The 27,707-nt window shown below is 34.4% G+C and overlaps 1 protein-coding gene and 1 long non-coding RNA gene across 3 annotated transcripts in view; both read right to left on the bottom strand.

Moving 5' to 3' along the window:
* LOC146484002 (uncharacterized) overlaps positions 1–25,694 on the bottom strand; it is a 44,368-nt gene extending 18,674 nt beyond the window's left edge. Inside the window, exons 1-4 of one of the 2 annotated variants that reach the window (XM_085105327.1) lie at positions 24,745–25,694; positions 22,328–22,521; positions 21,626–21,804; positions 19,641–19,730 (exon numbers count right to left, since the gene is read on the bottom strand). In XM_085105327.1, coding sequence (XP_084961453.1) covers positions 19,641–19,730; positions 21,626–21,804; positions 22,328–22,521; positions 24,745–24,858 — 577 coding nt within the window. In that variant the 5' untranslated portion in view covers positions 24,859–25,694. Of the gene's footprint in view, positions 1–19,640; positions 19,731–21,625; positions 21,805–22,327; positions 22,522–23,255; positions 23,503–24,744 lie in introns of those variants that run through there. The other variant, XM_085105328.1, reaches the window with a different exon arrangement.
* Positions 356–18,516, bottom strand: LOC146484003 (uncharacterized). The gene is made up of 2 exons (XR_014863679.1): positions 17,887–18,516; positions 356–1,060 (listed from the first exon to the last, which is right to left on the bottom strand). It is a non-coding gene; the product is annotated as an uncharacterized LOC146484003 (long non-coding RNA).
* Positions 25,695–27,707: the final 2,013 nt, after the last annotated feature.

Genomic DNA, 27,707 nt, shown 5'->3' with positions numbered 1-27,707 from the left:
ATTATTCATGAAGGAAAAACTTACTATTTTCATCCAATTTACCATAATTATGCATCTTCAAAAGATGGATATGTTATTAATCGCAAGAGATTGATTCCAAGAAAAGGAATATTACATTTAACTGGGTATTTGCAAACAAGTGTTTGCAATCAAAATGGAATAAAAAATTTTTATGTTCATCGTTTTGTCTACGAATGTATTAATGGTCCAATTCCTGATGGAATGGAAATAAATCATATTAATAATGATAAACAAGACAATTGTATTGAAAATTTGGAACTTGTAACTCGACAACAAAATATGATATACGAAGGAAAAAATAGACTTGGTAAAAAAATATCCAAAAAACAAAATGTTCTAATTAAATGTGAAAAATTTTATTATCACCAAATTTATACAAACTTTGGAGCCAACAAATATGGCCAAATATATAATAAAAAAACCAAGAGATGTTCAATTGGATTTAAAAAATCATCTGGTTACATGGGAATTACATTATCACAAATTGGGTTAAAAATGAAAAACTATTATGTTCATCGTTTTGTCTATGAATGTTATCATGGTAATATTTCTGATAAATTGCAAATCAATCACATTGACTCCAATAGACAAAACAATTGCATCAACAACCTTGAATTAATGACTCGTTCAGAAAATGCTAAACACGCTCATGAAGCCAAGAAATACAAAACAAAGATTGAAATTGAAACTGAAAAACCAATTAAATCAATCAAAATGGAAATTAAATTGGAGAAATCAGACGACGAGTTTACAGAAGATGAAAAACAATTAATTGATAAAAAATACAATGCAATAATCAATAAAATCAAAAATGGTAACTTTCCATTTAAAAAACAACTTCAAGAACATTTACCAAACATTGAATTTTGGTAAATAATTAATAAAATATTGTGACAGTAATTATGACCTTAGATTTCATGAAAAATAAATGGAATTTGAGGCCATGTTGCCACAAAACAGAAACAAATCAACGAAGCCGTCAGTCCTTCCACAGATGACTGGCATGGATGTTGCCTCCAGTCTTCATCCATTAGCAAATCTGGAATCACAAAATAAAAATAATATGACATATATATATAAAATGGATAAAAATAATCTATCCAAATTAACGAAAAATCAATTAATTGAATTATTAATCGCTAAACAAAAACCGGTTCCAATGCCGAGAACCAAGAAAGTGAAACCAATACCCTATCCACGAAAATCAGTCAAACAAATGGTAAAAGAGTACGAGAATACAATCATCAAGCCGCCAATGCAATTTAGAGATGGACCTCAACCTTTGCCGAGAAACAACATAATTCCACCTCCAAAACAATTTGCTGATAAACCCAAAGCTGCACCCAGAGTGAAGAAAATGGCTCCAGTTCCAACACAAAGAACTCAAATCACAGAAGTTGCAAGAGCATTCAAGGGATATAACAAATCTTATGAAGTTGGAATTAAAAATGAAACAGATCCTTTGATTCAAATGAGTTCAACCAGATTAGCGATAGCTCATTTTATGAAACAATTATTAACTCAAATGAAAGGAATTAAATTTATTGAAACTTTGACAATTTATTTTGAACAACAAAAAGGAAACCAAACTGTCTCCAGAATTGGATATTTTAATAGTAAACCAAAAACAATAACTAATGCCAATGATTTTCAAGAATCTTTGGATGTTAATGTTGAACAAATTATGAATGATATTCACAAATGGATTAGTGAAGGTTCAGCTTGGATAATTAAATCAATCAATGGACATTACATTAATATTATCAAATATGAGCCTCTTACTGGAAGTTCTTACATTAAACTTCCAACTGAACTACAACATAACAAAAGTGGATTGATTAATCTCAAGAATAAAGATAATGAATGCTTTCGTTGGTGTCACGTTAGACATTTGAATCCACGAGAAAATAATCCACAACGAATCAAAAAAACTGACAAAGCATTTATGCCACAATTGAATTACCAAGGAATTGAATTCCCTGTTTCAGTCAAACAATACAACAAAATTGAAATCCAAAACAGTATCAACATCAATGTTTTTGGTTATGAAAACAAACAAACTTATCCAATTTATGTGTCCAAAGAAAAGTTTGAGAATGTGATGAATCTATTGCTAATCTCAGAAGATGAAAACAAACATTACTGTCTTATCAAAGATTTTAATAGATTTATGTATCGAAAAACAAGAAATAAAAATAAAAAACATTTTTGTATGCATTGCCTTCAATGTTTCTCCAAGGAAGAAATATTGTTGAAACACAAGGAAGTATGTATTGAAATCAATGGTGTACAATCAATCAAAATGCCCGAAGTTGGTTCCAAAATAGAATTCAAAAATTTTAATAAACAAATGCAAGCGCCATTCGTGATATACGCAGATTTTGAAGCAATCACTGAACCAATTCATGGTTGTAATCAATCTAACCAACAATCTTTTACTGAAGCTTATCAAAAACACACTGATTGCGGTTATGGTTACAAAGTTGTATGCTGCTATGATGACAAATATTCCAAACCAATTAAATATTATCGTGGAGAAAAAGCTGTTTACAAATTTATGCAAGCAATGCTTGATGAAGTCAAATATTGCAGACAAACTATTAAATACAAATTCAATAAACCATTAGTTATGTCTCCAGAAGATGAATCCAATTTTCGGAAAGCAACATCTTGCCACATTTGTTGCAAACAATTCACAAAAAATGATAGACGTGTCAGAGACCATTGCCATATTACTGGAAAATTCCGTGGCTCAGCCCATAATCAATGTAACAGGGATTTTACAATAACTAACAAAATCCCTGTAATATTTCATAATTTGAAAGGATATGATAGTCATTTTATAATGCAAGAAATTGGTAAAATTATTGAGACCAATACTTATGTGGATAGAAAAGGTGAAACCAGACCACACAAAATTAATGTAATCCCAAATAACATGGAACAATACATGGCATTCATGTTGGGTTATAATTTACTATTTATCGACAGTCTTCAGTTTATGAATCAATCATTGGCAAATCTTGTAAAGAATCTACCAGAAGATGCCTTCAAATATACCAGTGAAGTTTTCAAAGGTCGTAAATTACAATTAATGAAACAAAAAGGAGTTTATCCGTACAATTATATGAGTAATTTTGATAAATTCAATGATACTCAATTACCAACCAAAGATGAATTTTACAGTCAAATGAATAATACAAATATCACTGATGAAGAATACAGTCATGCACAAAATGTTTGGAATACATTTCAATTGAAAACCATGGGCGAATACCATGATTTATATCTCAAATCTGATGTATTATTGCTGGCTGATGTTTTTGAAAATTTCAGGAAAACATGTTTGGAATACTATAGATTGGATCCTTGTCATTATTTCACATCTCCAGGATTGAGTTGGGATGCAATGTTGAAAATGACTGAAGTCAAACTTGAATTAATCACGGATATTGATATGTATCAATTTGTTGAAAAGGGCATGCGTGGAGGAATCAGTTACATAGCCAATAGATACGGCAAAGCTAACAACAAATACATGCAAAATTGGAATCCAAATGAACCCAGTAAACATATCATGTATTTGGATGCAAACAATCTATATGGATGGGCTATGTCACAACATCTTCCAACTGGGAATTTCAAATGGTTGAATAAACAGCAAATAAAAAACATTAATTGGAAAACGATTCCCAAAGATAATAAGACTGGATATTTATTGGAAGTTGATTTGGAATATCCTCATGAATTACATGACCTGCATAATGATTATCCATGTGGCGCTGAACAAATCAAAGTGGCACCAAATATGCTGTCAGAATATTGCCAAAGAATTGCAGAAAAATTTGGAATAACAAGTGGACAAGTCAAAAAACTGATTCCAACATTGGCAAACAAATCAAAATATGTATTACATTATCGTAATCTGCAATTGTATCGTGAATTGGGTTTGAAATTGACTAAAATATACCGTGTATTATCCTTTAATCAAAGTCCTTGGTTGAAGACATACATTGATTTCAATACACGACAAAGAACTAATGCAAAGAATGCTTTTGAGAAAGATTTCTTCAAACTGATGAACAATAGTGTCTTCGGTAAAACAATGGAGAATATCAGAAAACGGGAAGACATTAAACTGGTGACTAATGAGAAACAATTATTGAAAATGACTTCCAAACCAACATTCATCAATAGCAAAATCTTTAATGAAAACTTGGTTGCAGTCCATAAAATAAAGGAATCGTTGACACTCAACAGACCAGCCTATGTTGGTATGTGTATCCTTGATTTGAGCAAAACATTGATGTACGATTTCCATTACAATTTCGTTAAAAACAAATATGGTAACAAAGCTAAGTTACTGTTTACGGATACAGACAGTTTGACATATGAAATTGAAGCCGAAGATGTGTATCAAGATTTTTGGAATAAAAAAGAAATGTTTGATAACTCGGATTATCCATCAAATCATCAATTTTATGACTCCACAAATAAAAAAGTTATTGGAAAATTCAAAGATGAAGCCGCTGGTGTACCCATTACTGAATTTGTGGGATTGAGATCCAAAATGTATTCATATATCAAAGAAAACAACAATGGTGGAAAAACAGCCAAAGGAATCAAAAAGAATGTCATCAAAAATGATATTCAACATTTTGATTACAAAGATGTGTTGTTCAATGAGAAACAATTATTTCACCAAATGAAAATAATCAGAAGTAACCATCATGAACTTGGTAGTTACACCATCAACAAGACATCGTTGTCATGTTTTGATGATAAACGATATTTGTATCCTGATGGAATACACTCATTGGCCTATGGTCATTATGCTATCCAATGATAGTATCAACTTGTGATCAAAACATTGCAACAAAAACTTGTGACAAAACTTGGTTTTTATTTGTTTTTTGATAAATATTTGATTTGAACACTTTGACTCATCTTTTGTGATGAGATATTTAATTTTAATGTTTTTGGAGAAAATTTGGTTTCAATATCTTTACAATTATTTGGTTTGTTTTTTGTCAAATATTTGATTTCGAGACTTTGTATCATCTTTTGTGGTTTCAATATTTTTGAAAACATTTTTGTGTAATTATATTATATACTATATTTATACAAAAATGAAATCCATTTTGAAAAAACCAAAAGATGTTTCCAAGCAGGTGGAATCATCTCTGTGCCAATTCCTGCATTGCAAAGATGAATGTGAATTTTGTGGATATCATGATGAATCCAAAGTTGAAACACAACAATCAATGCCTGAATGTTGTGAATCACAGAATTTGAAAAACATGGAATGTCAATTAACGTGTGTTGCTTGTGGACAGGTTGTTGGTGAAGAATACAAAACAGAATATATCAATTTTCATGCCAATTTGTTCAAAATATACAAGAAAACAGTGTATAATAGAAAATACCATTTGTCGCATACATTAGATAAAATTATTTTGAAAAACAAAATTGAAATCAGTTGTTCAACCAATTTCAAAATTCATAAAATATTCGTTGAAATAAACAAAATACTGCCACAAATCAATGGCAAACGAAAGAGAATAATCAGTTTGAAATATCTTTTGCATAGAATATTGCAATTAATGAAAATTGATTCTTCCCAAATTGAGTTGACAAAATCCAAAAAAACAATGAAATTATACAATGTTTATTGGGATAAAATTATGGACATTATTGGCCCCCAAATCATGCACATTATTAATCAAACATAAGTGAATATCTGATATTTTTTATCATATTTGTCACCCCATTTATCGACAATCGGCGAATTATCCAAAATGAAATCATCATTTTGAGTAAGCTTGTTTGTCAAATCATCTCTATCAAAATGTCCATTTCTCATTATTTCTTTTATTTCATTTAATAAATGTCCGTAAGTTTGAAAAGCATATTGGCATTGATAAAGTTTGATTTCAACTTTTTTATGCTTCATATAAGCTTGAATTATGACAGACACCGATGATATTGCCAATAATGAAGCTCCACTGGTTGCAACCGATGATGCAATACCACCAGTTGCAAATACAATGGATGAAATATTACCAGCAAACTCCCATTTTTTGAATCTTTTGTATGCAGTTTTGTACATCCACATCTTTTTGTGATATGTCATGTAATAAGCTTTCAATTCATCAATTTCTTCTGTTGATAATCGATTTGAAATATGATTGAAATCAATTATTAATTTCTTCTTTTGCATATATTATATGGTTATCTTATTTTTGATGCAATAATAGAGACCAGTTATTTGACCCAAAAACATGCATTTTTTCATCCAATTGAATCTTTTTTTCTCATTAATGGTGTACATGTATCCTTTGTCACGATGATATCTGTTGTAAAATTGGCCATAAGCATCATGTAATATTCCATGTGATCTGATATATGGTTGCCAACCAAATAATCGATGGAGAATAGCTGTTAACCATCCATCTCCAGGACCAATTAATCCGATTCCATCATGAATTAACTCTTTGTAAACTTCATCAGGTAAACCTGTGTTGTAATGTTTTTCATACAAATATGTGAATATTACGATACTTTTTATCATGCATTCCTGTCTGGGTAATATTGGAAGACTCAATTTACGGTGAAAATCTATCATCGATGTTCGAATGTGTTCTTGCAATTCTGACAATTCTTTCATTATACAATTTGATTACAATATTTTTATAAAATAAAGTAACGGAGTCCACGACCTAGTGGTTATTGTCAGGTAATTGTATCCTAATATATTCAACAAAATACTTCATTGTCCAATCAGATGGATGATTGTTGAAGTAGCAATAATAGTTTTCAAATGACACATCAAAGAAGAATTCCAATTGATCAAATGATGATGACACCAAATCGGATTTGGAATGATGATATCTGTCATTTCTCCTGATATATGTGTTTGTCACAATAATCTCTTGCAATGTATTGATTCCTTTAATGTCATCTTTACTCAATAATTTTATCCATTTGTAATTTGTTTTTGGTATTGTACCACTTTTTCTTCCTATTCTCATTGCAACTTGATTGTTGAGAAACGTTACAGCTTCCTGAGCTTGTTGAGCTTTAAACTGAGCCAGAGCTTGTTGTATTTGTGTTTCAATATATGGTTTGATGATGTCCTCATTGTTGTTAATTAATTGTTGGAGTGAAATTGCATGATTTGAATTAACTCCATCTTTTATCACCAAATGTCTGTTTTCTGTATCCAAATGACCATCATCATTCAGATGTATTGGTTCTCTATATTTGAATCCATCTGGTAAGTTGTCATAAGTTACTGTGTATTCTATTTTATCTCCACTTTCATCAAGAATATGGTTTCCATTTTCATCTTCAACGTATGGCATTATATTAATAGTGTTGATAAATAAATTTCAAAAGTTCCTGTGACTTCTTGGTTTATAATTGGAGAAGTAAACCCTGGACGTCTTTTAAAAATCCCCATTTGAATTATCATGGGTTTGATTGTTGTATTTGTAGTTATAAAATTTCTCCCAATTTTCATATTAAATTGTATTAAATGGGAAAATAAAGTTTTACTGTTAGCAATGGCGACAAAAGAAACTTGGTAATGATTTTTTGTATTAATTACAATATTTTTTATTTTAACCGGGCCTAATGTTCCAAATTGGTAACCATGTACATTTTCAAAAACTCCATTTTTTATGTTGCCGTTAACAACACTTGAAGTTTCAATATTTGACAACCAACTTTTATTGACAGCATGATATCTTTCAAAATAATCAGAGTATAATACTTTCAATTCAAAAGTTCCATTAACAGCAGTTCCTGCTCCAATATTATCCAATATTGACATAGAATCAATACTGACAAATTTTCTTGATTTAGGCAAAGCGAATGTATTGCTTCCACTTATTATGTTTCCAATTCTGTGGTATGTGTCAGTGTTGGTTGTTTCACCTTGTTTTTTCCCATTTATCAAAATTTGTGCATTTGCAACTTGTTGATTGCTTTGGAAAACAACGGAGTATAGATTGAAAAAGTTATTTCCATCAGCAGCGATTTGAAAATTATTTGTTGGATTTGTTCTTTGGAAAACACCACTGGCAATAGTTCCAGTGTATTTCGTTTTGAATAAGTTGGTAAAATAACCCAAATTCATTGCTTCAGAATCAAATATCGGATTTAATAAGCCAGAAATAATCTTATTATTCATATCCATATTGACTTTCATCTCCATATCTCCATTTTTATATTCAAACATTACATTGTCCAAGCCGTCATACACTCCTGGATAAACGCTATCTGACCAATCTTTGACACCGTAAACAACCAGATGACATTGTACTGGAGTCGCTGTAGCTGTTCCATGCATCGTCAAATAGATGTAATTTGGAGTTTGTTTGCTGTTGTTATTGAATTGAACCAATAGCTTGCTATAAGCAGTGAAATCACGCTGTACAGCTTTGTGGATGTATGCTTCAGAAGCAGTACATGATAATTGAATATTAGTCATTTCTGGTGGGTAGAATTCAAACACAATTGTGTATGTTCCAATAGCAAGAGTATAAATATTGAAACCTATCCTTGATCTGTAATCATTACTTCCACTGTCTTTAATCAATGTGATATCATAAGCTTTTTTATTCTGATGTGGGGATTGATTGAAAGCAGCTATTCCATACACTGTGATATTATATTCTGAACTGCTTTCATCGGTATCTGTAAGATATTTGAATTCATTTGTTTTATGGCTGCTGACAAGATGACTTTGCTCCAATTTGTCATCAAAATATTTTTTGGTAGTAGCATCATTATCATCAGTTGGTTGAGCCATATCTTTGATTTGTTTATTATTCATATCAAGGTTTCCAGTCATTGCAACACTTCCATCTTTTTTCAAATATACACTCAAATCACTTCCAACAGATGGTATTTTAGCTATTTCTGTATCAACATATGCTTTAGTGGAAGCATCATTGGGATCGGAAGGATTTCCAAGAACGATTATTTTATGACCTCTCATATCTAATTCACCACCAAGAGCATTCGGTGTTAACCTGTTGAGAAAGTTATGATCAACGTAGTGTTTATTAACAGCATCGTTATCATCAGTTGGTTGAGCCATATCTTTGATTTTATGATTGTCCATATCGAGGTCACTATTGGAGACTTTTTGTAAATATTTAGTATCACAGAAACCTAAATTAACAACATCATATGTATTTTGTATATTGGCTCCAAGATTAGTAATTTGTTGATTACCCATATCCAGATTTCCAGTCATTTCAACAGTGCCATCTTTTTTCAAATATGTAGACAAATCAGGTGATGGTATTTTTTTAATCTCATCATCGACATATTTTTTATTCGCCGCTTGATCGTTATTATCAGGTTTTAAAACACTAATATCAAAAAATGTTTTCCGTCCAGTAATATGTTGTTCTGTTGATGTAACCATTATTTCACTTTTAGCTCGTCCACCATGGCCATCAAAGTTTTTCAAATCTGGTATATTAAGATGAATGTTTTCATAAGACTGATGCTCAGTCAATAATCGAACATCATTGGAGCTGCCAGCACCGTCTGGCGTGTCTTGTAGATAAATACTATTGGTATGAACACTTCCACTGTTGCTGTAAATTACTGCTTTATTAGCTCGCACATCACCAGGAGCATTATCCAACAATTGTATTTGGCTCTTTGTGACAACATCATTGGGATCAGCTCCTTGTTTAACATTAACAAGTTTTTTGTTTTGTATATCATAATTTCCATTTGGGGTTAATTTAAACCCTATTCCTTGAGGCCCTGCGGCTCCTTGAAGAGGAACCGTTGTGAAAGAAGACGATGAACTATGTTCGTTGAATATTCCCATTTATATCATTTGGTTATATTGTTCCATAAAAATTCCTGTTAATTCTCTTCATGGGCTTATCAACATATAGAAATGAAAATGGCTCTTTGGTTGCTTTAATGTATTTATCCTTTTCGACACCCAACTCACGGGATATCAGACCTCTTTCATTGCTGCTAGGAAAGTCATAGACACAGAAATGAGAGCAATTGAGTCGAATATCTTTTGGTGTTTTGTAGAACGATTGGCTCAGATAAATAACAGAGCAGTTCTTGTGTCTGCCACGAATAAAATAATCAATCAATGGTTTCTGGTTTTTTTCACAAATAAAGTCATCAAATATTACTATCTTCTGGGCATCTTCATCCTTCAATTCCTCCACTGGAATTATATCATCATTGCTACAAACAAGGACATTATACCCGACACTATTTGATATATCAGTCAATGTTTGAATCATATCCTTGTATTTTTGTTGCTCCAAATTTTTGGCATATAAATGTATTCTATCATAATACAAAAGTGGTTTCATCAGCATATGGTACAATAAATTTGTCTTTCCAGATCCTGAATTACCACATATTAACATCCGAAACGTGTCACTTGGCATGTAACCATACAATCTTTTGAAATTAGTGTTTTTATCATGTCTGTCATAGTTTGGGATTTCCATGTATATCAATACATTATATAAGTTAAAAAAAGTTAATATAAGTTAATAATATAATGGATCTACAAAGATTAAAACAATTATCTGAAGCCAAGATTAAGGCTGGAACAATAACCAAACAAGTTAGAGATACATTGAAGGAGTACAAGCATGATAAACAAGATTTACAACAAGGTTTATCAGAAACTTTCAAACCAATTATTAAAGCTCAAGAGGAAACAAAACAAACAATTGATGAAAAACAAGACAAACTGATTGAACAATTGGAGAAAAACCAAAAAGCGTTAACTTCAGGTTTGGAAGACATTGCTATGTTAACTTATCAACCAGAAACAAAACCACCAGAAGCAAAGCTACCAATTGGCTATAAACCATTAATGATGACACCTGATGTTGAATCAAATTTGGATGCTGGTTTTGATATTGATGAAATCCAAAAATTGATGCAATACGATCTTGCACCTCCAAGTTCTGTTCTCCAAGCTTCTATGCAAGGAGATATTGACATCAATGATTACGATGCTAATATTAGCAAAATGTTGAAAAAACTTGGAATAAAGAAGGGTCCTTTATCCAAGGGCCAAGGAAAGACCAAGAATAAAGACAAAATTGATAAAATAGATGAAGATATAAAATTATTGCAAAAATACAGAGGGCGCATTAAAATAATCCCAGAAGGAATGAAAACCATCAAAAAAGGTTCTGGTTATACTCAACCAAAGAGAAATGCATACAAAATATCATCTTCTGGGAAATATGGTGGACTGATGATTGATATTCCAAAATTAATGGGACAAATCAGACTTGTGGCAACAAAAGATAAACGCAAAGTTATGGACAAAAAGGTTGATTTCGATACAATCGATTTATTGACCAAGAGATTTAATTCAAAGAAGAAATACAGTGATATTGCCAAAATGGTATTTGATGAATTGAACCAACTCAGTGAGATTCCAATCCATAAATCCAGCAAAAAATTCAAGAAATTGGGCTCTGGTGTTGTTTACTTCAATGATGCTAATGATTTGATTGACAGAATGGAATTGCTTGGTGGATCCATTTTGGCTGGTAATAATGGAGTCAAAGAGGAATTTTCACAAATAGCCCATAAATTGAATCAACTTGGCTTGATAAACAACAAACAACTCATTGATTTATTGCAACAATATATAATTCGCTAGGTCGCGTAATCAGTTATATAATTAATTATATAACTGAAGTATATATGCAAGAAAGAGCGATACATATTTCATCTGTTAACCGACAGAAAATAGGTCGAAGTCGGCCTGAAGACTTTATTATCAAATTTGATCCCCCATTGAAGCTTGACACAACAATGAGACATGAGCTAGCTGTTGATCGAGTGTCAATGACATACTCGTGGCATAATGTCAATGCAGGATACAACAATAATACAATAAAATACAGCCCAGATAATGGTACAAAATGGGAAACAATCACATTTGTTGATGGAATGTATTCATATGATGATCTTGATGATTATATCACTCAATCAATAATTCAAAATGGAGATAAACCATCTTCCAGCAAGGGCATCAATCTATATTTTGTGCTTTCATCATATAGAGTTGTCATTGAGCTGGACAACCAATGGCAGCTTGATATTAGAAACTCTAATTTTGGAGCACTTATTGGATTTGAACCAAAGTTAATTAACCAAACTGAACATGGGACAAAATTGCCAAATATTACCAATGATATTGACGTTTTGGACATTAATTGTGATATAATAACTGATAGCCTCAGTGATGGACGATTCACAAATACACTGATAATGATACCCACTGACAATTTAACAAGGAGTTATCCCTTTACTTTTGAGCCAAAAAGAGCATTATACAGCCCAGTTTCCAAATCAATTATTTCAGAAATGGGGATAACAGTGACTGACGCTTTGGGTCGGCCAATTGACTTGAATGGCATTGACTGGTTCATGAGCTTGATTCTCAGGTCTAGTTTAATATAATATATCAATATATGGTACGACAAAGTGAATTTAAGCCACGTTTTGACCCAGAATTGGGTCGTTATGCGATGAAACATATCCATGGTGAAGGAATTATGGATGTTTTCAGATCAGTTGGATCAAAACTTTTCGGAAAAACAGCAAAAGAATTAGCTAAAAAAGGAGCCAAAACTGCAGCTGAAAAAGCAGTCACCAAAACTGGTGAGTTTGCTGGTAATAAAGCAGGTGATAAAATAATTCAATTATTGAGCAAAAAACAACCTTCCAAAACAAAATCAGTGACAATGAGCCAACCAAAAATGGAGCAGCCACTGACTGATTTTCAAATAGCTGAGAGAGTTAATAGGATGATATCCGGTGGAAAACTCAAAAGAAGGAGGAAATGAAAATAATGTAACATATCTGTATAAATGAAATCATTCAGAAATCCAAAATACATTGAGAGATACGAAGATGTCTTCTTCCAATTGGAGACACCATTGAATACTGGTAATCCAGGAAATAATAGGTCACAAAAGAAAGATGGTTATCGTTTTGTTGTTGACAACACAGGAGAAGTGACCCCATTTGATTGGTATAATGCAAGAATATCAGTTGGTTTTAAAGTCCAAACAATGCAGAATGCAAATATAGCAGCTGAAGACCATAATGGTATTGTTAATGGTTCACACAGTCTTATACATGATTTCGATGTAAGATTGAATGGTAAAATGGTATATGATTGTAATGATGCAAATCATTGTGTTAATATCAAGAATCTATTGGAATATAGTCCAGGATATGCTCAATCGACAGCAACAAATGAGTTTTTCTATCTGGATACAAACCGACACGCTGAAGAACGATCAGCTGAAGCTAACTACAATAAAGGATTTGCTGTAAGAAAAGCACTTTTGGGTCTTTCAGTGGTTGTCAATACAGAAATACCATTGAATCGATACTCATTCTTTGAAGCATTGATGGATGAGTTATTACCATCAACAAGATTGGAATTAAATTTGCAGATTGAATCTGATACTATTCTAATATGGCAAGCTGGGGCTGATTGTCGTGTAATTATTACCAGAATGGAGTTGATTGTACCAAGAATCACTTTCAATTCAGAAGGACAATCACTGTATATGAGTCAGTTTTTGAAGCCACATAAATGGGTTTATTTGCGAGAAAATATTGAGAGAAGTAATTCTTCAACACAAAGAAGTGGTCATTTTCAGATAACAAGTGGGATTTCAAAACCAAGGCATGTATTTGTTTTCATTATCAATGATGCAAATCTTGCTGCACAAACAGTAAATCCATTTTTGTACAATACATTCAGTGTATCAACAGATCCCAGAACATTGCTAAATTGTCATTTATCTGTGGCTAAAGGCAATGAATATCCTGATGTACATTACACTCCAGAAGCTGATTTGACTCGAGTTTACAGAGATGTCCTCAAATATGTGCATGCAAATAATGAATACAGTCAGGGGACTTTGTTGAATATCAATAACTTCAAAACACTATTTCCATTCTTGTATTTCGATTTGACAAAACAAAAAATGGATATCAAAGATGGTACCACAAAGCTGACATTCCACTATGAATTATCTGGCACAACTGCAACTGCATATTCAGTTTATGCATTGACATTATACGAGCAAGACGCTGAGCTCATTCAAAAAGATGGCAAACTATTGTTTCGATAATTAATGTAACGTTAGTTATATAAAAGATATGACAACTTATCATTCACATGGAGTAAACCTATCAATTGGGCAAAAAGATAAACTAGCAAAAGCATTAAAAAACAATTCAGCAATAACAATAAGATTATCAAATTCTGAATTAACTGGACCGGATCATCTGATGTTAACCAAAACACAAATAAATAGGCTGAAAAAGGCAATGCAAAACAAAACTGGAGCAGATATTAAAATAAGCAAAACACAGATACGAAAAGCTGTACAACAAGGAGGCAGTCTTTGGTCATCATTATTCAAAATTGGCACAAAATTACTACCAATGGCAACGAAAGCAGTTGGACCATTAGCTACTGGAGCACTTTCTGGGCTTGCAAATGTGGGAGTCAATAAAATATTTGGTGGTTTCCTCATTCCTCAAAATAAAATTGATCAATTAATAAAATACAAAGATTGGCTCACTGAAGCACAAAAGAAGCAAATTGTCAATGCAATACATACTGGTGGACAGATTGTAATTAAACCAACTAAGACACAATCAGGAGGTTTTTTGGGGACATTATTGGCTTCAATTGGCATTCCAATGGTTTTGAATGCATTAATGGGCAAAGGGTTACAGGTGGATAGAAGTAGATCCAGAAGATCGGTCCCAGTTTTTGTTCCAAACACAACCAAAAAAGATGGTGGTTTGGTCCTACCACTTAATTATAGACCCCCTCCATTTTTCGGTACATGGGATCAGTATGGTAAAGGGAAAAAAAAAACCAAAAAAGGAAAAGGTCTGTTGTTAGGCAAAAACAGTCCATTCAAGGGGATTCCATTAATCGGAGACATTCTGTGAAATTCATAAATAAACCACTCAGTAACTTTGAACTCATTGACTGGGTCAAAAAACTCAAAATAAAACACTTCAGAGGCATTTACAGCAGAGATAATCTACCACAAAAGATGAAAAAAGATGAAGTTGGTATCATTAACCTGGATTCACAGATTGGACCAGGTACACATTGGGTTGCGTATCGAAACGGAGACAAATATGTAGAATATTTTGATAGTTTTGGGTTAATTATGCCAAAAGAAATTATGCAATTCATGTCAACAAGTGGCAAACGATTAATGTATTCAGGTGATGAAATCCAGGAAAGAGATTCAGTATTGTGTGGCTATTGGTGTTTGTATTATTTATTTGAGAGACAAAAGGGTACAAGTATATTGAAAACAATCCACAATGCACATTTTGACATGAACAATCAAAGTGTCAATCATAATTTTATAATCCAATATTTTAAAAAATTATCTAATTAGTTTGTATAATGGTTGATATAAGATATTGTGAAGAGTGTGATGAATACACAGAATTTTCAGGAAAATTATGTTTATGGTGTACATTGGTAACAGATTCTGAGTCAGACTCTGATGATAATTAATCTAATATAGTGATATAAAATGGTCAAATCATATTGTGTTAAACAAAAGAAAGAAACTGAATGTGTTCAGCCTTCAGGTTACAAGCAAGCCAAAAATGGTCGGCTTATGTTCTTCTGTACATGTGCTGAATGTGGGATAACTAAAACCAAATTTGTTAAAAAACAGGGAAACTAAATAGCCCCTCTGAAGGGGGGGGCATAATGGATACTTTAGCATCAACTGGTGCTGATATGTTAATTCAACATGGATTACCATGGTTGGGAAAGAAAGCGGTTGAAATGGGTCGATATTATGGGTCTGAAGCACTTAGAAACCCTAAATTGCAAAAAAAAGCTATTGATTATGCTATCTCTAAAGCAACTCCTTTTGTTCAAAAGACTGGATCAGAGATGTTTGATAAATTATCAACCAAAGTAAGGCCAAAAAAAAGGTACAAAACTGACCGAAAAGAACTTGATGGTGGTAATTTAGATACAATTTTAGAACAATTTGGCACACCAGGTAAGGTTGCATCGAAGTCGATGGATGTTGTTGGAACATTAATTCCATCAACAAAGGAAGTCTTTGATAGATACAAATCCGGTGACATTGCCAAAAGTGCATTTAGCACAGATACTGGTATATTGTCGAGTCAATTTTGGTCTGGCAAGGCTGGAAAAAAGACATTAGAAAAATACAAAAATTATCCATGTGAAAGCATGGTAAAAATTGGGAGCAAATTTCACAACACACCGAAATGCTCAAGTTATGATGCAATTGGTTGGCACCCACCAAATTGGGATGAATATGAAAGAGGCATGAAGGGTCGTCCCAAAAGTGGTGGATCAATTGATATACACAAAATGATAGGTAAATTACCGCGTCCAAAATCTGGATGGGTATTACCTGGTCATAAATACACTGGTCCATACAATGATTTGGAAAATCAAGTCAAATATAACCCCAAAACTGGACAAATATTGGAAATATATGATAAACCAACAGGCAAAACAGATGCAATAGCCATGCAACATGATGTTGATTATTCAGTCTGCAAAGATGATAAAAAATGTAAATTAAAAGCTGACAAAAAGATGGTAAAGTCATTGGATGCTGTTCCATATTCCGAACGACAATGGGGACATTGGTTGGCAAGAAATGCAATAAATACAAAATCAAAACTGGGTCTTGGGGTTCCAAAAAACGTCAAAAGCCGTCGGGTAAAGAGGAAAGCTGGCAAGAAAAATTAGCTAATGAGCTGCATAAACCCATACGGCGTAACTTTACTCGGCGGCGTGTTATTGTAAATAATATTGATGAAATATGGGCTGCTGATCTTGTTGAAATGCAACAATTCAGTAAATGGAATAAAGGTAATAGGTATCTTCTCACGACTATAGATGTTTTCAGTAAATACGGATGGATTGTTCCATTAAAAGATAAAAAAGGTGAGACCATAACGAAAGCATTTCAAAGCATATTCAAAGAGGGTCGAAAACCAAAGTATCTGTGGACTGATAAAGGCTCAGAGTTCTACAACAAACATTTCAAAGACTTGCTCAATAAACATAACATTACACTGTATTCGACTGAAAATGAAGAGAAGTCATCAGTTGTTGAGCGATGGAACCGAACGATTAAAAATAAAATGTGGAAACGATTCACTGCTCAAGGCAATACAATGTATCTGGATATTTTGCCTAAAATATTGAAGCAGTATAATAACACTAAACACAGTTCAATAAAAATGACACCGACAGAAGCATCTAAGAAAAAGAATGTAGGAACTGTTTACTTCAATCTATTTGGCAATTTGAAACCAGTATCAAACAAGCCAAAATTCCGAATTGGTGACAAGGTTCGAATATCAAAGTACAAAAGAAAAGTGTTCGATCGGGGTTATACACCCAATTTCACAGAAGAGGTTTTCTTTATCGATAAAATACAATACACTAATCCAATCACATACAAACTGAAAGATCTTAACAACGAACAGATAAAAGGTAGCTTTTATGAACCGGAATTAAGTCTTATTGAAAGCTGAACAGGAGTTATTCAGAATCGATAAAGTTATTAGGAGAGATTACAAGAAGAAACAAGCTTTGGTAAAGTGGAAAGGATACAGTGATGAATTCAATTCTTGGATTCCAATCAAGGATTTAGTTGATGTGCAAAAATAAATACGGTGTAAGGTCATTTTATCATTACAGCAGTCACGGCCTCACGAATATTCGATAGCGATAAATCTATTGTTGGATGCAAAATAAATGATATTCCTTACCTCAAAAAGCGTCTACAAACATCAGAACAATGAAAGTGGAGAAATAAATGTCCAAATATCCGAGAAAAGGAACGAAAAACATCAAAAACACAACTCGTTTCAAAATGGCGACAAAATGGCCGCCGCACGTGCAGAAATACAGGAACTTCATGATGTCATACATAAGGGACTTTCCCTATGAAATGAGTCATCAGATTTCTATTGTTTTCAAGTCATATGACAGTCGTATGATTATCTCAACCAATCAGAATCTTCACAATTTTGCTTCACAATTGTGAAATTTTTCAGTGAAACACATAGTCATTTGTGAAATTTTTCAGTGAATAAATTACAAACATTTGAAGTAAAGTTTACTCGAAAAGTTTATTTCAGATGTTATAAAGTGGCTAAAAACAGAACCGAGGATAAAAAGCTAAATTTAGGTTTTTAGTTTTTTAGGTTTTTGAGTTTAGGTTTTTGAAAACCGAGGATTTAGGTTTTTAGGTTTTTGACGTCTCCGTTGCAGGAGTTCATTGTTAAATTCAAAGGCTGTTATGCAAGAATTGGATTTATAAGGATTTGTATGGGGTTGGGTAAAATATTGGATTTATAAGGATTTGTATGGGATTTTTTATCATTTTTTGAAACGTGGGTTGATACCCTCATATATCTAACTACTCAGATAGTGGCGACTGCCACCATACTGCCCCCATATTTACCAACATAAAAATTAATGCTGTGAAGGCAACACATCATTCAAGGGATAACTATGGCAAGGTTCACTTGATTTAGAGCAAACCACAGACACAGAGAACGGCCTGGATGGGTCATCAAGGTTCTCTTCATCTTATCTTTTGCTTTGAATGCTGTGGATGTGTTTTAAATCAAACCAAACCTAAAATAAAGGATAACACAAGAGACTCTGGACTAAATACGAAAAACACCAAAAAATTGACTCAGATATCATAACCAGTATTAAGGGGGCAAGGATTGCCACAACTGATGTTATTGGCAACTGTTAGGGTATGAAAAAGGTACACGTTTTAACATGAGAGTCATTTGAGAAACTTTCACAAGTGAAGTCAGACCTCTGTTCATGCAACTCAAACTTGTCACCAAATTTAAAAAATAAAAAGATAAAATAGCAGTGATTCCATTCTTCTCAATGACAATAATACATTAGAGTCAAAACCACACAACAAAATTTTGTTGGGGTTTCTTTCAATGCTTACCCATGAGCGCCCTCATGCAGTCACGTTTGAGCCCCCAACCTCAGTTAAGGACGGTGCCTACTATTGTTACTGCGCATACGTTTTGCGCATCTTGAGATACTCAGGTTTCCTATGGGTGGTGCCTACTAACACAGGAATATTTTTGCGCGGTTTAAAACTATGCGGAGAAAACAGAACTTAGCAAATGCTTTTGGTATCTCAAAAGAAAATTGGGGGTAACCATGCATTTTTCAGAGATAATTAAGCTTCAATTTATAAAAAAATCCCATACATTGCTTTATATTTTGGCACTTTTTAGAGATATTATTGCTTAGTTATCTCTGAAAAATGCCTGGTTATCCCCAATTTTCTTTTTGAATTCCAATAGCTCTTGCTTAGGTCTACTTACCCCACATAGTCATAAACCGCACAAAAATACTTCGGTATTAGTAGGCACCGTCCTTAATCCAGACCAGTGCTAGGCATTTGTCCATGTTGTCTTTTATAGCATTCGTGTTTAAGGTAAATAAATAATGCATTTCTCATCTACAGCCTGTATGGTACCTTTATAAGCAGTCTCATTTCTTTTAGCGTCAGGCATTGGTTGCGGCCCATGAGGTGGGCGAAACTGCGGTGTCACTGTTTGACCCTTCACTGAAAAATAAAGAATTCAAGATAACATATAATTACATGTATATGTATTGAATGAAAAAAAAGTAGTTATAAAAAACCTCCACATATGCAGGGACACAAGCCAATAATCAGTCAATCACAATGCTAAAACCTTGATTTGTGCAAATAACCCTAAGGGACATTCAAAAAGAAAAAACCCAGGCTTTTGGGCTGAGAAAAAAATGTATTGACATAATCTAAACTTATTAATTACAAGTAAAGTAAAATTAAAACAACTGAAGGAATGTAGACATCATCTCTAATAATAATAATAATAATAATAATAATAGCCAATAAGTAGCCAATATGTCTGACATTGACATTACATCAGAAACTGCGCAAGCCAGAATTTAAATAGTGACTTTTTTGTCAGTCGTCTACTTCAGGATGGTTGAAAAGTTGCAAACTCGCGTAATCTGTGATTCGACTCTAAGAAATTACCAACACTTTTTGTGAACAAAAAGTTAGCATTTAGTTGTAAAATAACCGATTTACGCTTGCTTTTCGGTATCATTTCAAAGAAAAAACTCAGTTTTACTTAGTAATCCGTTTCACAATTGTAAATAGGTTTTAATAGTTCTTTTTTTATACTTTTATCTTGTAAATAAGCAATTTTCTTGAAACATGTAAATAATAATAATAATAATAATAATAATAATAATACACTTATATAGCGTCTTTTCCCAGTGGTCCAAAAACGCTTAAAATTCTCTAGATTAATAATAGCCTTGTACTGTTAGCTGATTTGTAAATGTTGATATTACCAATAAATGTTGTTTGAATGGTCACTTAACCCTTTAAGCCCCGAGGGAAATGCCAAATTTTTCTAAATCGGTAACTATGAACCAGGAGACCACATGTGATATACCATTTGAAAGGTATTTTCTGAGGTATGCTATAAATCACACAAAAGAAATGGAGGAGGCCACAGATTGAATCGGCAAGTGCCCAAAATGAAAAAATAAAAACGTTTAAAATTTTCCTGTACCTTGTACAGATTGGGTATGTCCCTAAACTATAGCTTAATTTGCAGCTCTCAGTGCATTGGTTGTTGTCAGATATTAACTTGGCCTAAAACGTACAAAGATAAAAAGTTCCAAAAGTTGCAGGGGTGGTAAATCAAGTCTTGTGTAGGAGGGGGGCATGATATTATGCCTTCCATGTGCAGATCTTTCCAAGATCTTTTAGTTGTGTAAATTTCACACAAATTGACGGAATATTGAGCATGTAATTGCATCTTGTGCCATATGGCACTATAGGGACTTCAAGGGTTAATATCATTATTAGTGTATAATTTTATTTGTGTATAATCCCCAGCATGTACTCCTTGCTGAAACAGACACACGTGCTGGCTTGGTCACATAATGAGAATTCTCCTCTATGGAGAATTGGTACAGGGAAAACATCCTACAGGCAGACCCCCATGAAACAAAGAGTAGACGTCTGCTAGATAGACCTGAGGGTCATGAGCATCGATCTGAACACCTAGGAAGCCTTAGTTTGATGACCAGCCTGGCGACAGATGGTGCAGAAGAGCCTCTTCAAGTTTGAAGAGATTCTTGCCCAACAGTCCGAGGCAAAGAGACTGAAGAGAAAGGCCCAAAACAAGACGGGCAGACCAGTGTCAGATTACATCTGCAGTGTAATGCAGTGTGGGAAGGACTGCCAATCCCAAATTGGCTTGTCCAGCCACACCCAACACTTTATCAGATTGAACATTCAAAGTGCGACTCCATAGTCTTGTTAGACTGATGAATACCCGTTATTATTATAATTTGTAACTTTTTCATTATTAACTATTGTGTGCTCTGACTCTCTGCTGTGGATAGAGACACAACAAGATGACACAGAACCAAAAGGGATATTCATGACTGTACCTGTGATGAAAGCATTGTAGTTATATGCTGAGGGTTTTTCATTACTGTTGTCCTTCCTTCTTGCTGAGCTCTTAGTTGTGTAAACTGATGAAGAGTGTGGCCTTCTCTTTGGTTTACTCTTTTGTGACTGTCTTTCATTAAACTGTCTCACTATTTCAGGAATAGATAAATCTGGCATGCTACCCGAATCAAACAAACAAAATAAACATTAGAAGCTGTCAAAAAAAACATAAGTGTTCACAGCTAAGAAACACGTTTAGACTTAGTTATACAAGACTCTCTCAAACAAATCAAATAAGGCCTGCCCCCAGTAATAGCCTAAACATTACTGTGCCTTTCAATAATGTGCGGACTCTGCTCAAAGTTCAAGATTTAACCAACCAATACCCTTTTAACTGCTGTCAATCACTGCAGCGGACCCCTAAGAAAACAAAACAATGTCTAGCTCAACGGGATCAAAAGGTCATGTTTGTGTGCTGTGACTGGTGGATTTCAATCCACTCTGTTGATTTCTTCCTTTTTTGCGGTCAGCCAGTTGTCGCCATGGTTATGATTGACTGCAGTAAAACACACAAATCGCTAGTTGGAGTTGACTTTCAAAGTCCGTATGTATTGTTTTTGAAAGGCACAGTTGTAATTTTAAGGCTATGAATGGGGGCATTAGTGTGAACATTAAAGTGGACAGAAGCCAACATGGTGTACCTGGCTGTCTCCTGACTGTCAAGTTCTAACTGTGGTGGTTCTGGGTTCAAACTTAAGAAGCTGCTGTTGTTTTTACTCCTGTAATTGCACTGACAGTTGACCTCCCTCTCCCTTGGTCCACCACCAAGCCGATATGAAGTCTTTTTAACATCTGCCAGTCTGGCGAGTGACTGATTTGCATGGCGTAACCAATCCTGTACATTTGAAAACAAAGTATTTAAAAAAGGACCCTGCAGAACACAATGATTGAGCTGTGGAGAAATTCTAACTTCCAAAAGCAGTAATTCCCATGAAATTGCAAATAGGCAACAAAGTACACTACTGATCTCAGTTTATCTAGGGCTTCGATCTAGTTGAATGACAAATGTAAAATAAAATTACATACAAGATCTGGAGTAAACTATTGATTATTCACTAGTAAATCATATTTTTAACAGTGGCCCTGGACAGAACAACTTCTTTCGTCAGGATAATGAATATCCTTAAACCATCCTATTTCACTACATTTTTTTTAAGTTTAGAGCTATTATTCAGACTATGATCGATGCTATCCAATGCAATGACTACTGCGCTGCTCAATACTTTCCATTAAATACGGTCACCATAGAGGCTTTCATCTGGAAAACCAAACGATTACAACGCTAACTTTCTTGAACAGTGTGATTGTATCAAAAGAAAGTATTGCTCAGTAGCTTTTAAATTTAATAATGGACAAAAGCCAATGATTAAAAAGGCGTCGATCACAGGAATTCACTTATTTATTTACACGCTCTCTTGAGTCGCCACAAGAAGGATACAAACCTATATAAGTAGGACGGAAACTGGGACAGTATTCTAAACCTCAGTCACATACAGTAAATATTCGCCTACAATTAGAACAATTTTATAGCAAGCTTCTTGAAACAATGCAAAACACCTTGTAACTTACTCGTGATGCTGGCGCTCTCCCAGCTGAGTAAACCTCATTCTCGGCACATTCAGGCTCAGCCATTTTGATTATAAGAGATCCACATCAACAACTGACCTTTGCAGTTTCGTTTTCATATTCAGGCAGGGAGAAGACAGAAATAAAAACCCTTCAAATCCACTGTTGGTAACAGTAAACAAATCCCTTCTGAACAATTTCTGTTTTTTTCGTTTACCCAAGTGTGCACCCGCTGACCATAATGATCATGTGTTCTGTATCGCGCTTTTCGCGCTGGGCCCGGGACTGGCACGGTCCGAAGAGCATCATGGCAGCCAATCACATCACCGTATTCTTTCACAAGCGAATCACAATATGTCAAGGATGGAGACCGTAAGCATGGGCTCCACGCGTCCCCATGTGTTGTACCAAAAAATCTATTTTTAGAAAAAATTGCGCCACCCTTCACGTCATAAACCCGCGCGGATACACGCAAATTTGCGTGGGACTACTACCTTATATGGAAATGGAAGAGAATTTCGACAAAATTACATCATTTGTAAATACTTTGAATGTGAAAAAAACATTTTATTACCCTGTACATGTTTAAGTTCCTCCGTCTAACTTTACTAAACTACAGCTGTAAACCTGAAAACATTGGGGACCGAGGAAATTCTCCTGGCTGAGTAGAAAACATTAAACCTTACAGTAAAAATATAAAAATATTCTCCGCAATGCTGATGTATATATAAACTTCAATTTTATTCGAGAAGTCGGTTTCAACCATTAATTTCAAATTGGTGGTAAGTCCTTGAGGAGTTAAGGCCATCGTCTCAAAAGTTTTCTACGCGCTCACTGGCATGAATATTCGGCGCTTCCACTAAATTTTGTAAACTGTCATTTTACGAGTGCATGGTTTTACGTATCTAATAAGCCGACCAAAGTTTAGCATAACAAACTTTTAATGCCGAGTGCCTGTGAAACAGGTAATGGTTAAACAAGTTAGGGATTACCAAGCGAAAGGTTAAAAACAATTCAGTTTATTGGCAGAAATTACGTAGTCAAGCTAAAAGCTGTCGAATTGAGCAGATTTCGTCCACAGATCAGTGCCAAATTTTTCAACATCGGTCAGAAGTGAATTTCTCGATTACTTCTTTTTGCCGAAAAGCTTGCTGCTTCCTATGACGGCTGTTGGCTTACTGCTTTCTAGAAGTCATACACGTAAGAATTGAGACTTATTACTTGTTGATTTCTACGGTCATCCAAGGGACAACAAACCTGTAAACACGTTCTCATCTGGTCTTATCTGTTTTCAAACTCTTTATTTTTTTCAATTCGCAGGATAAATTTCCTCAACATCAAACTACCAACTTTAACCGTCAAAATGCCTCCGGCAGAACTTAAGAACTGAAGAGGTGAAACAAAACTACTAGCAGACAAACGACAAGTTTTCATGCATTTCCGCCGGAGTGAAAACAAATATTAAGCTAAAATGACAGAGAGATTTTTTTACCTTATTTTGAAGACAGTACGTATCTTGACTAAAACCCAGAAACCCGTATCCAAATGTTTCAACTCGGTGTTGGTCACAATCAAATGCATCCTCCACTGTTTTATATCCCGGCATCAGTAATAGGCTTTGTTTATAGCCAAGAAACCGGCTGCAGTTTGACGAATGTCAGAAGGAAACAATTTTTTAGCGTATCTTTTTTCCTGGTTAGATAGTCCATCCACGCAGCCGGTTGTTGTTTTGCTTCTTCCTTTGCATGGCCACGGAACTTGATTCCAAGCAGCAAAAAGCTCTTTTTCCAGTTCAACATGAGCAAGAAAACAGTGAAAGCTGACAGAGTTCAAGTATGGAGGTTGCGAAAACTGCGTAACAACTTTCCAGCATCATAACTTTCCACAACTGTTTAGGCTTTCTCCAACAACAAATAACTGAACTTTAGACACTTTACGGGTACTATTTGAACAATATTAAACTGGCAAAAGTGACACGGAAAGCAGCTGAGAAAAAATTCACTTGTGTTAAAATAGTACTTACGTGTGTGAGTACATATCCGTAAAGTGAAAGCTTTTTTCATTCATTCAACAGTAGCAACGCACGCAGCGCCACCGTTTTGGCGCCTTTTTCACTTTACTGTGAGAGTCATGTGATCAATATGCCGCTTATTCCACCTCTTTCCCCGTCTTCTTTCAATTGTTACCTTTTCGTTGTGAGAGTCTAAATCCTAAAATGTTTTCACCAAGGAGATATTCCCTGGCAGAATTTTAAAACTTGGACGCCATTTTGAACTGGTAGAAAAAAAATCAATTTCTCCACGCGCGATCATTTACACGTGTGCACGCACGCGCGTATGGCGCAATTTTTTCTAAAAGTAGATTTTTTGGTACAACACATGGGGACAAGCCCACAAGTCAAAATGGCATCTCGTTACGGTCTCCATCCCTGATCATGGCTCCTGCAATTGTTTATTTCTCTACTGGTGTCAACTTGCAAGTGAGGGGCTGTTTACATGGAGGGAAAAAGATCCTAGCTCTAGGAAGATCCGAGAAGGCGAAAAAACTTTTCGTTTGCCTTACATGCAGAAATTTCGGCCGAAGTGGCTACCAAGTGGAGAAGGAAAAGAAGAATAACTGTCGGCCTTGAGCAGCTGAACGCCCGGCTGTCGCCATGTTTGTTCTTTTTGTCCCTAGTACATGTGCTAGGATCTTCCTAGTGCTGGGATCTTCCTATCTCTCAGCTAGGAAGTTCCAATCTCTAGGAAGATCCTAGCGCTAGGGCCAAGGACAACTTTTTGCATGTAAACTGAATAAAGAAAACATATGTCGCTAGGATGATCCGCCCTCTAGGATCTTCCTAGTGCTAGGATCTTCCTCCCTCCATGTAAACAGCTCCTGAGTACACAGTGATTTTTTTTTTCTTTTGCATAATTACTAGTGTCTGACGAGTTTGATTTGATCCCTAATCAACTTTTCTCGGTATTTAATGCGTTGTCATTGAAAATGGTTCACGCGTTGAGCACATCAACATGCTATGATACATACATTGTTATTCAAGCGCAAACTAAACTGAACAAGTCGCACTAAATAAAATAAAGAAACGAAAAACAGTCAACCCTGAACGTAACTACAAGAAGTCGCACCCATAAACCGACTCCTCAGTACAAAAACAAATATTGACATTTGTAACCTGAGCCGAAATTTCATTTGTAGAAGTAAAAGCCAATTTTTAATTCTTATATTTATTTGTTTTGTAGCTTTAGTCCCAAAACAACGTAATGCGCTCACTGAATGTGAGCTTGTTGGAACACCACACTTTTAACTGAATTTCTCGCTTCGAATTCCTTGACCTTATCCTATTTACTTAGCTAAAAATGCGATGGAACTGAACGTACCATATTATTTGTTTTTAGCGGGATACTTCATGAAAATGTTCTCACTCAAGAGAAGATACGTATTGATATAGAAATATTACAGAAAAAAAATGCAATTTAATGATGTAATTAGCCATGCCGTGAGTGCGTGTCTTTCTCACTGCCTTGTTGCCGAATGCTTGGGCAGAAATATCATTTGAAAAAGGCATAGAACAACACAAAACTGACAAGTAAATTGTGCTGACTTAAGTACAACAAAAAGCTACATTATTGGACAGCTGATGCTAAATATGATTACAATGCCAAGCAATGGATAAATGGACAATAGATTTTTAAATGCGTCAGTGGATGCCTGTTACCATTATTGTGAATATATAGATACTACTTTGTTTATTCGTAGTTTCTGCCTGCTCTAAATATGGACATTGCCCCCGTAAAACCCTCTATCCTCTCCTCCTCAGACCTTGACGTCAATGAAATAAAAAATAAAAAACACTTCTCCTATAGTTATTAATTCTTACAATTGAGTTCTACTGTCACTGAACGGATGTGTGGTTTTTGAACCGATGGTGTGGTTATTGAACTTTTGATTTTTCATTGAATTAAAGAAAAAGTGAAAATTAATCGTTAATTCTACGAGGACTCATTGCGATTACGTGTTTATAACATAGAGGGCAAAATTTTCTTAAACTATTGAGGCACTTCGTAAAACAGTCAGCCCCGGCCGGGAGTAAAAACCCTCACCCGTAGGCAAAACAAACAAACAATTCACCAGTTTCTTAGCGTACAAAACAGACAAAACGTTATATTCATGTAATTAAGAGAAAATAGAAGTTTAATTCGTGAGCATACTAACAACGCTTATAATAGGCATCAAAAATTTTGATTCACCTTCACTGTGAAGCTTTCTACCGCTTGAAAATCACATGATTACAGATGAATAAAAATAGCAAACCGTGGGTCCAAAGAAGGAACTTGCAGAGTAATTTCTTTCCCTAAATTAGACCTGCTCCTTCCTACCATCAAAAGGGCACTGTTATTATTGTTCGTTTATCGTTCGTTGGAAGAAGCCGTAGCGAGTTAAAAGCACTTGGTCGCA

This window comes from Pavona decussata, unplaced genomic scaffold, assembly GCF_977016875.1.
Source record: "Pavona decussata unplaced genomic scaffold, jaPavDecu1.1 SCAFFOLD_37, whole genome shotgun sequence".
In the NCBI taxonomy this organism is placed as follows: Eukaryota; Metazoa; Cnidaria; class Anthozoa; order Scleractinia; family Agariciidae; genus Pavona; species Pavona decussata.
This window is presented reverse-complemented; position numbering and strand designations above follow the sequence as displayed.